The sequence below is a fragment of the Beta vulgaris genome, chromosome 4 (genome assembly GCF_026745355.1).
Source record: "Beta vulgaris subsp. vulgaris cultivar EL10 chromosome 4, EL10.2, whole genome shotgun sequence".
Classification (NCBI taxonomy): Eukaryota; Viridiplantae; Streptophyta; class Magnoliopsida; order Caryophyllales; family Amaranthaceae; genus Beta; species Beta vulgaris.
Genome location: NC_079205.1, coordinates 29,621,520 through 29,633,570, shown reverse-complemented (window position 1 = coordinate 29,633,570; position 12,051 = coordinate 29,621,520). Strand labels below are relative to the sequence as shown.

Below are 12,051 nucleotides of genomic sequence, written 5' to 3'. Positions count from 1 at the left end.
GTTGGTTTAATCAATAAATTAAAAGTCTAGGGCATACGTCCGGTCCATCATGCTCATACCATTCAAAGAACACAAATCAATTCAATAACAAATAAACTAGAGGGTAAGTAATTAAAGAAATGGTTAATCCTTCACTCGGGTATTAACACATTCAATTCAACCTATGTAGTATGATCGCTACCATATTCAAAATTGCCAATTATAATGAACCCTTTAAGAGTATAATTTTTTAATTCTAATTCCTATTAGCGAATTAATAAACTCTTGATATTGACCAATTACAAGAATCAAACTATTTAAAACTTATCAACTGGAATTACTCACATTTCTAATCTATAAATGAATCAATTTCAAAGTAAATGAACATGGCTTCCCTCCCTTTGTCCTAGAAAAGAGACTACTCACTCATAATTGAAATAACTAAAGCAAAATCAATAATTAACCTAGAATTCATGGTTGAGAAATAATGAAAACAATAGTAAAACAAGTGAAAGACAATAACAAATATTAATAAAGAAGAAAACAATTGAAGAATACCTCTAGAACTTGAATTAATGGAAGAGAAGCAAAAACTAGGGTTTGATGGAAAGAGATGAAGAATAAACGTAATACTAGAGTTTTCGAGGAATAAAGCATAAGAGAGAAATAAAAATAAATCTCCCCTTTTATATTTTCCTCTAATCTAATCTTTTAATGAGTCAAAGAAAAGGAAATAATAAAGTAAACTAATAAAAGAAGTTTGATGATGGGATGATAGTATTGACGTCACCACGAGCTTGCGTCCAGCGTCTAGCCCGACCAGTGGGCGCAGAGATGAAGAATAAACGTAATACTAGAGTTTTCGAGGAATAAAGCTGTAATAGCCCTAAAAAGCCCTAACTCAAAACCCTGATTATGTGCTAAAGCATGAGATCGTATTAAAGTAACTACAGAGCAGTCTAACTGTGTATTTCCTATGATATTATGTTTAATTAGTTAACTTATATGTTTTACGTAAGTTAATTGACTACTTCATATAGAGTTATAGGATTTTAAGGTTCTAGGTGGAAGATAGTTACTTGAAACTATCAGTTATGCTAAGTTTCATTTGGTTGTAGTGCTTAAAGTAGATTAGAATACTCTCCAACACCATACGAGGGCAAAAGTAGGTAAGATCTACCATTCTTATTGGATAAGAAGACTTTGGAAACCAATAGATAAGTTGAAAAGTCCTTGAGAGCCTTAAACATTAAGATTGTGAAAATCGTATAGAGATTGTTTTATCGGGTAACGATACCTTCCAGTTAAAGAGCCTTTCGGGATTGAATCCGAGCTCAGAACCTAACCAAACTTGATATATGACATGCTTAAGATGTCTTAAGGTTAAAATGGTCATTTAAGCCCAAGAATTACGTGGCTAAACAGGTAAATTGCTTACATAGTAAAACCTGGCCAGCTGGAATTACAGCTCATACCTATCCTCAAAGAAAGCTGCTTATCAGCTACTCAAGTGTCGATCTCTCAAAGCCCTTGGATGCATGATAGCCAACACCAAAGGCTAACACCTCAAGCAAGAACCACCCAGAAACTCCAAGAAACCGACGTTGCCCAGATCACCTTTCCCTCCTCCTTGGTTACCGCCAGAACAGGCTATAAAAGGCTGTTCTGGGTTTTCGTCTCCTTTCTCATATTTTCTCCTCTTTGACACCCACTTTTCTCTACATAGAACTCTTCTAAACATCCATACAGAGTTGTTCAACCTTTGGTTCCAACCTTTAGACCATAAAATCATATAGAAAACCTTGTTCAAAGATCACATAAGTTGCTGTAAGTTCAACAGTTTACATCTCTTGTATTTAAGCTTAGTTTTTCATATCTATAAGCTTGTTGAAACTAATCTTTAGCATTTTATACATTCAGGGGAAGCTGTAGGAGTAGTTAACCAAGTGGATTAAGGAATTTCGTGAGCTTTAAGCATCCTTAGCTAAGGTACACACTTAGTTTGGTTTAACCTAGAGATTTTCCACTCTTATAGTTAAGTGATTGTTTCTTTCTTGTGTAAAGCATGTTTATGAAATGAATTTATGTATGATATGTGTATTATTATGTGTATATTGAGTATATTACATAAGTATAACATGCTAAGGTTCATTAGAGATGTTTCAATTGACCTAAACAACACTTATACACTAAGTCGTTACGATTATGCTTCTAAATGGGATGTGCTTAGTACATGAACTTATATAGTAATTGATAATTGGTAATCTCTTGATGAAATATATGTTTGAGTATTATTTAAGTCCCTAAGACATAATTGGTTAAGTTCTATCAAAGTTATTATGTTAAAAACTAGTTTTAAGTATGAAAACCCTAAATCTTCTCAACTATCAAAGTAAGGGTAATTGAAAGGAGTTGATAAGAGTTATGAGTATTAAGGATGAGTTGATAAGGATTTTGAGTATTGAGGTTTAAAGTATAAACCATTAAATATCTTATTTTATAAATATGAAAGTGAGGCATGAATAGGCACCCCGAGTTAGGGCGGGTAGAGTCCCTATCTGTTGCCTTCCAGGAGGGGCTAATCCCTGGCGTTATAGGACATGTCCGGGTAAGTCTTGCAAGCATAACAATAAAAGGCTGGGTGACGACCCTCACTAGTTTGGAGACAGCTGGTACTGCGTGGTACCCCTCTCCACTCGCGTTCATGCCAAACGATTGATTTTGTGAAACCATAGTAACTAAGTTAAGGGTGATTATCTGTTATTATAACTATGTGTTAGTTTTCAAAATACACCTAAACTTGTATTTTCTATTATACAGTGTGTACTCAGCTTTGCTGATTGTTTTGTCATTTCTGTGGCCTGTCACTCGGTGGGTGGCAGAGTTTGATTTTGATGCAGGTTGGTACGAGGATATGTGATGAAGGTGTTTACTTTTGTAATAGACTTTCAATAATGTAAATTAAGTAATGACATCTATATATATATGTTTACATAGTTAAGCAAGTGATAGACTACTGAACTTTAGTTAGTTTTTGGTGTATGTAACCTAAGAGCTCTTATGAGGACAGCTTTGTATTAGTAATGTATAAAGTATGTTTTTGAGGTAATTCGATATTCTCTTCCTTATAATTTGAGAATGTCATGGTAATAGTCCAAATCTTAGTTTGATAACGCTTCCGTTGTGATTAAACGATGTTGATTAAGATTAGTGGAGGTTTGGGCTGTTACAAGTGGTATCCGAGCTAAATTAAGACATTAGAATGTATAAGTATGACTATTCTATGTTATTATAAGGTGATTACTATGAAGTTTGAGTTGGACTAGTTGTTAATTGATGTTATGTTTTGATGATGTAGATGAATCCAGGAAGTAGAGGGGAGCCAATAGTGATTGAAACTTCTGATTCTGAGGATACATGGACGACCCTTTTGAAAGCATAGGTGAAGATATTCCAGGGGTTCGGAACCAGACACTCTATTCTCTGCTAGCTTATGTTATACTGATGCACCTGCTTGTGCAAGACAAGTAATGAAGGCAATTGTGGAATATAATCAAGTAATGGGCCGGGGAGAAGAAAACCCATATGCTCGTCCGGAAGTTCAAGCTTATGCATTAGTAAAGACTTTGCCTTTGAATGATCCATGGAGAGATCTTATGGAAGAATACTGGAAGATATTAGACTATTATATTCCTGACAGAGAATTAAGGGGGTCAGAAATCGACTATGTTACGATAGACAAGAAGTTGATACAATGGAACGTCACGGTTGAGGAAGTTTATAGGAGGATCCAAGAAGTGGATCGTAAGGGGAGAAAAGAGGGTACTATCATTCATATGAAGAGTATAAGACAGGAAAATGAAGGAAGTAGAGGCTCAAATAGATTGGGAGAATGCTAGAATGGGTGGTGGTAACAAGAATATGGAAGTGCCTCCTAAAAAGAGGAAGTTTGAGGATGAAGCAGGTCCTAGTAGGATAACTAAAAGCAGGGTTGAAGAAGTTAATCAGCCCGAGAAAGACCATAAGGAAATTGAGTATATAAATATTAGTTCTGATAGTGAAGAAACTGAAGAGGAGGATCCGGAAATGGAAATAGAAGAGGTTGAGATAGAAGATGACGGAATAGAAGATCTGAACATAGAAGGAGATGAAGATATCGAAGATGAAATCAGTTACTCTTATGAGGGTAGCTCAAGTTACGATTCGGATTTCAAACCAGGACAGATAGATTCAGGGAGTAGTAGTGACAGCGGTTACGTACGAGATACTTTTCGACTAGATTAGATTGTTGGAAGGAACTTAAAGTGAAAATGATTTTTTTTTTGGGTATATGATGTTAGGATATGTATAAGTATACTAACTTTTGGGCCTATGAGCCGTGTATATGTATTAGAATATAGTAGTATTAACTAATGTAAATAGTATATACATATGTAGCTAGTATTATTGATTACTCGGATATGGTTGTATAAGTTGAAACTATATGCTTCTATATAAGAGCAAATTTTGGTGTGCATATGTGATTGTTCTTTACTTTACTTTTATGTTATGTGCTTAATTTAATAAGTGGGAAGGTAATAGTATTTCATTTTCTTTAATTAGGATGGTAGGAACTAGAGCTGGTGCTTCATCATCAGGATCTGGTGACTCAACTCACCAAATGGAGGCTAGAATTAACCAGTTAGAAAATATGAATACCCGATTGTTGAATCTGTTGGAGAATAACCAGGCAAATAAGGATACAGATGATGAGGGAAAGTTTTATAAAAGGTTAGCATCACACAATCCTAGGACTTATGATGGGGAACCTGATCCAGTAAAGTTCGAGGATTGGATCGCTTATATGGAAAAACTCCTGGATATGGTGAATTCCCAACCAATCTAAGAGTGAAGTTAGCATCATTCTATTTAGATGGACAAGCAGATATGTGGTGGAAGACTGTGAAAAATATTGCTCAACGACCTGATTTTACTTGGGATAAGTTCCTTGAGAAATTACGGGAAAGGTTTTATCCTCCAGCACTTCAGACTAAGAAGGAGTGTGAATTCCTTACCTTACGTCAGGGTAAGATGTCGATAGTAGAATATACGGCGAAGTTTGTCGAGCTATCCCGATTCGCACCTGACTTAGTGAAGTCGGAAAAGTTCAAGGTGACACGGTATTTCGAAGGATTGAATTTCACTTATCAGAAGAGAGTTGGACATTGTATCAATTTTCAAGAATTATATGATAGAGCATTGGCGCAAGAAAGGATTAGTGAAAAAGAGAACGAAATAAACAAAAGAAGGAATTTTGGTAGCGAGGAAGAAGAGAAAAGTAAGAAGCCTCGAGTTGTTCAACCATTGTACGTACGCCAAACTTTCAACAACCTACTCAACCCAAAAATCGAGGATGTTTTCGATGTGGAAGGATGCATTTTGGAAGGAATTGTGAAGGAAAGTCTATATGTTTTGAGTGCAAGAAACCTGGGCATATTCCCGAAACGACTAAGAAGAATGTGAAGGAAGCTGGATATGTAAGAACACAAACTGGACCTAGCAGATTCGGAATGAGTAATGCAAAAGGGAACCAAGGTGCATCGACTTTTAATCGCAATAATCAAAGAGGATCGTATGCCAATCCAGGGAAGGTAGCTGGAAGAATGTATGCCATGGGCACTGAAGAAGAGGCACAACCGAGTTTGTCGAAAATGATAATCTGGATGCCAATGGAAGCGGGGAGGCTGAACTTGTTAAAGATGGAGGTAATGTAATCTCCGGAACTTTCCTTGTGAATTATGTACCTGCATATGTTCTTTTTGATTCTGGAGCATCCAACTCCTTTATATCCCATTCGTTGCTTAAAAGATTGAATCCAACCCCAAAACAGTCAAAAATTGACTTAGCAATAGACCTTCCTGATGGTTTACGAGTTAAGTGTGAGAATTTATGTAAAGAATGTTGTATAAGTATAGCGGGTACTGAGTTGATGGCCGATTTGGTACAATTTGAATTAGGGTATTATGATGTAATTTTGGGAATGGACTGGCTTAGTAAATATGAAGCTGTAATTGAATGTGAAGCACAGACGATCCAGTTAAAAACTCCACAAGGTGGTAAAATCGTATATCAAGGAGTTATGAAGAAATCGAGAGTGAAAATTGTTTCCATGATGAAGATTGCTAAGGAGGTAAGAAGAGGGAGAAATGCTTATTTGTGCCATGTAATTGACACAACCACAAGTCCCTTAAAAGTAGAAGAAATTCCGATAGTGAAGGAATTCCCAGATGTATTTCCGGAAGAATTACCTGGATTACCCCCTAACGTGTAGTGAACTTTCACATCGATTTAGTGCCAGGAGCTACGCCTATTTCCAGAAGTCCATACCGTATGGCCCCTGCAGAGATGGTTGAATTAAAGAAACAATTAGAGGAGTTGTTGCAGAAGGGATACATTAGACCAAGTGTATCTCCATGGGGAGCCCCTGTTTATTCGTTAAGAAGAAAGATGGAACAATGAGACTGTGTATAGATTACAGGGAGATTAATAAAATTACAGTCAAGAATAGATATCCTCTTCCTAGAATAGATGATTTATTTGACCAGTTAAAAGGTGTTGAGGTTTTCTCCAAGATAGATTTGAGATCAGGATACCATCAAATGAGGATTGCTGATGAAGATATTTCTAAAACAGCGTTTAGAACAAGATATGGTCATTATGAGTTTGTGGTAATGCCTTTTGGGTTGACGAATGCTCCAGCTGCATTTATGGATTTAATGCAGAGATATTTTAAGGCTTATTTAGATCAATTCGTAGTGGTCTTTATTGATGATATACTAGTGTATTCGAAGAATAAAAGAGACCACGAGGATCATTTACGGATAGTATTAAATGTACTGAGAGAAAAGAAGTTATATGCTAAGTTAAGTAAGTGTAATTTTTGGTTATCTGAAGTATCATTCTTAGGGCATGTAATTTCAAAAGAGGGAGTGATGGTTGATCCTGAGAAGATAAAGGCGATTGTGGAATGGCCAGTACCAACAAATATCTCAGAAGTACGGAGTTTTATGGGTTTAGCAGGGTATTATAGGAAGTTTGTGGATAACTTTTCAAGGATTTCCCTACCTATTACATCACTGATACGGAAGAATGTGAAATTCCAATGGTCGGAAAAATGTGAGAAGGCTTTTCAAGAATTGAAGCGAAAGCTAACTAGCGCACCCGTGTTAACCCTGCCGACTGATAAGGAGGAATATGAGATATACAGTGATGCATCAAAAGAAGGGTTGGGATGTGTATTGATGCAGAAAGGGAAAGTTATAGCTTATGCCTCTAGACAATTGAGACCTCATGAGGGAAATTATCCTGTGCACGACTTGGAGTTAGCTGCTGTTGTATTTGCTTTGAAGTTGTGGAGACACTATCTATATGGTGTTCCATGTAAAATCTTTACTGATCATAAAAGTTTAAAGTATATCTTCACACAGAAGGAATTGAATATGCGACAGCGAAGGTGGTTGGAATTGATCAAGGACTATGAGATAGACATCCAATATCATCCAGGAAAAGCCAATCGAGTGGCTGATGCTCTAAGTCGAATACCTAGAAGAATGGTGAATGGACTCATTTCTGTACCACAAGAAATTTATGAGGAGATGAGGAGATTAGACCTAGTCATTGTACAAAAAGGAGAAGCTCAAGGTATCCTTAATGCAATGACTATTCAACCAACTTTATTCGATGAAATTATTCAGAAACAACAACATGACCCATTCCTGAATGACATAAGATGTAAGATAGAAAATGGGGAATCTACTGATTTTCACCTTCATGAGAATGGAGGTATTATGATTCATAATCGATGGTGTATTCCAGATGACCGTGAATTGAAGGATAAAATTTTAAGGGAATCCCATAATAGCCCTTATTCCATTCACCCAGGAAGAGATAAACTTGTGAAGGACCTCAAGAAAACATTTTGGTGGAAGGGACTTAAACGAGATGCTTCGAGATTTGTGGCAAAGTGTTTGACATGTCAAAAGATTAAATTCGATCGAGGGAAGATGCCAGGGATGCTACAACCTTTACCAATACCTGATTGGAAGTGGGACTCTGTATCTATGGATTTTATCATAGGATTGCCTCGCTCAAGAAAGTCAAAAGATTCTATATGGGTGATTGTGGACAGACTGACAAAGACGGGTAGATTTATTGCCATGAAGACTACTTGGACAATGAAGCAGATGGCAGATGCATATATTCAAGAGATCATACGATTGCATGGTACCCCACGGACTATCATCTCCGATAGAGATACTCGTTTTCTATCCCATTTTTGGGAGAAGTTACAAGAAGCATTTGGAACACGACTAAATATGAGTACAGCATTTCATCCGTCTACTGATGGACAGACAGAAAGAACAATTCAAACACTAGAAGACATGCTACGAGCTTGTGTAATGGAACTCCAAGGATCATGGGAGGATCATTTACACTAATTGAATTTTCATATAATAATAGCCATCATTCAAGCATTGGAATGGCTCCTTATGAAGCACTGTACGGTCGAAGGTGTCGTATGCCGATATGTTGGGATGACTTAAATTATCAAGTATCAACTGGACCTGAATTAATTCAAGAGACAATGGAGCATATTAAAATGATTCAGGAAAAGATGAAAGCGGCACAAGATCGTCAGAAGAAGTATGCTGACTTAAGAAGGAGAAAGTTAGAATTTGAAGTTGGAGATAAAGTATTTCTCAAGATTTCACCTACACGGGGAGTAAAAAGATTTGGAGCAAAGGGGAAACTAAGTTCAAAGTATGTCGGTCCATATGGAGAGGTAGCATACGAACTTGCTCTACCCGTGGAACTGTCCAAAGTACATAACGTGTTTCATGTGTCTCAATTGAGGAAATATATTCATGACCCATCCCACGTGCTATCCTATGAACCACTGAAGATAGATGAGACATTAACATATGAAGAAAAACCGTTACAAATATTAGACCATCGAGAAAAAGTATTAAGACAGAAAACAATTCCGCTTGTAAAGGTGTTGTGGTCTAATCACGGAGAAGAAGAGGCTACTTGGGAAAAAGAATCTGATATGCGGGATCGATATCCACAATTATTCCAATAAGGTAAATATTTCAAGTTTCGAGGACGAAACTTCTTTTAAGAGGGGTAGAATGTAATAGCCCTAAGAAGCCCTAACTCAAAACCCTGATTATGTGCTAAAGCATGAGATCGTATTAAAGTAACTACAGAGCAGTCTAACTGTGTATTTCCTATGATATTATGTTTAATTAGTTAACTTATATGTTTTACGTAAGTTAATTGACTACTTCATATAGAGTTATAGGATTTTAAGGTTCTAGGTGGAAGATAGTTACTTGAAACTATCAGTTATGCTAAGTTTCATTTGGTTGTAGTGCTTAAAGTAGATTAGAATACTCTCCAACACCATACGAGGGCAAAAGTAGGTAAGATCTACCATTCTTATTGGTAAGAAGACTTTGGAAACCAATAGATAAGTTGAAAAGTCCTTGAGAGCCTTAAACATTAAGATTGTGAAAATCGTATAGAGATTGTTTTATCGGGTAACGATAACCTTCCAGTTAAAGAGCCTTTCGGGATTGAATCCGAGCTCAGAACCTAACCAAACTTGATATATGACATGCTTAAGATGTCTTAAGGTTAAAATGGTCATTTAAGCCCAAGAATTACGTGGCTAAAAGGTAAATTGCTTACATAGTAAAACCTGGCCAGCTGGAATTACAGCTCAACCTATCCTCAAAGAAAGCTGCTCTTCAGCTACTCAAGTGTCGATCTCTCAAAGCCCTTTGATGCATGATAGCCAACACCAAAGGCTAACACCTCAAGCAAGAACACCCAGAAACTCCAAGAAACCGACGTTGCCCAGATCACCTTTCCCTCCTCCTTGGTACCGCCAGAACAGGCTATAAAAGGCTGTTCTGGGTTTTCGTCTCCTTTCTCATATTTTCTCCTCTTTGACACCCACTTTTCTCTACATAGAACTCTTCTAAACATCCATACAGAGTTGTTCAACCTTTGGTTCCAACCTTTAGACCATAAAATCATATAGAAAACCTTGTTCAAAGATCACATAAGTTGCTGTAAGTTCAACAGTTTACATCTCTTGTATTTAAGCTTAGTTTTTCATATCTATAAGCTTGTTGAAACTAATCTTTAGCATTTTATACATTCAGGGGAAGCTGTAGGAGTAGTTAACCAAGTGGATTAAGGTTTCGTGAGCTTTAAGCATCCTTAGCTAAGGTACACACTTAGTTTGGTTTAACCTAGAGATTTTCCACTCTTATAGTTAAGTGATCTTGTTCGTAAAGCATTTATGAAATGAATTTGTATGATATGTGTATTTATGTTTATATTGAGAATATTACATAAGTATAACATGCTAAGGTTCATTAGAGATGTTTCAATTGACCTAAACAACACTTATACACTAAGTCTTACGATTATGCTTCTAAATGGGATGTGCTTAGTACATGAACTTATATAGTAATTGATAATTGGTAATCTCTTGATGAAAATATGTTTGAGTATTATTTAAGTCCCTAAGACATAATTGGTTAAGTTCTATCAAAGTTATTATGTTAAAAACTAGTTTTAAGTATGAAAACCCTAAATCTTCTCAACTATCAAAGTAAGGGTAATTGAAAGGAGTTGATAAGATTATGAGTATTAAGGATGAGTTGATAAGGATTTTGAGTATTGAGGTTTAAAGTATAAACCATTAAATATCTTATTTTATAAATATGAAAGTGAGGCATGAATAGGCACCCCGAGTTAGGGCGGGTAAAGTCCCTAGTGTTGCCTTCCAGGAGGGGCTAATCCCTGGCGTTATAGGACATGTCCGGGTAAGTCTTGCAAGCATAACAATAAAAGGCTGGGTGACGACCCTCACTAGTTTGGAGACAGCTGGTACTGCGTGGTACCCCTCTCCACTCGCGTTCATGCCAAACGATTGATTTTGTGAAACCATAGTAACTAAGTTAAGGGTGATTATCTGTTATTATAACTATGTGTTAGTTTTCAAAATACACCTAAACTTGTATTTTCTATTATACAGTGTGTACTCAGCTTTGCTGATTGTTTTGTCATTTCTGTGGCCTGTCACTCGGTGGGTGGCAGAGTTGATTTTGATGCAGGTTGGTACGAGGATATGTGATGAAGGTGTTTACTTTTGTAATAGACTTTCAATAATGTAAATTAAGTAATGACATCTATATATATATGTTTACATAGTTAAGCAAGTGATAGACTACTGAACTTTAGTTAGTTTTTGGTATATGTAACCTAAGAGCTCTCGTGAGGACAGCTTTGTATGAATGTCTAAAGTATGTTTTTGAGGTAATACGATATTCTCTTCCTTATAATTTGAGAATGTCATGGTAATAGTCCAAATCTTAGTTTAATAATGCTTCCGTTGTGATTTAACGATGTTGATTAAGATTAGTGGAGGTTTGGGCTGTTACAAAAGCATAAGAGAGAAATAAAAATAAATCTCCCCTTTTATCTTTTCCTCTAATCTAATCTTTTAATGAGTCAAAGAAAAGGAAATAATAAAGTAAACTAATAAAAGAAGTTTGATGATGGGATGATAGTATTGATGTCACCACGAGCTTGCGTCCAGCGTCGAGCCCGACCAGTGGGCGCTGGCTGGCCAGCGGGCCAGGCAGCACTGCAAGCGCAAGAGAAGAAGAAACCGTTGGGCGTTGGTTCGCGGGCAGATTCGCAATGTCAACTTTCGAAGACTGTATCTTGAGTTTGAGGAATTGTTTATAGGCGTGTGACTTATTGTTGTGAAGAACTTCAAGTCTAGTTTCCAATGCAACTTGAATCACTTCCATCCGATTTGTAGAATTCAAGTTATGATCAAAAGAGTGAACATATGTCGGTTTTTATCACTTCGGAAATAATGCATTTCTTCGTTTTCAACTCAAATTTACTCTCGACATATATGTCACGATCCTCATGGAATCTACTTCATTTGATATGATTATAAGAAACAAGAGAATATCCACGAACATAAATTCATCGATCAAAAGC

General features: G+C 36.5%; 1 protein-coding gene across 1 annotated transcript; it reads left to right on the top strand.

The window, feature by feature from the left end:
- The first annotated feature begins 8,497 nt into the window (after window positions 1–8,497).
- Window positions 8,498–9,100, top strand: LOC130591108 (uncharacterized). Its single transcript, XM_057394025.1, has one exon. It carries the CDS (start codon window positions 8,498–8,500, stop codon window positions 9,098–9,100), a length of 603 nt encoding a protein of 200 aa, XP_057250008.1.
- Window positions 9,101–12,051: the final 2,951 nt, after the last annotated feature.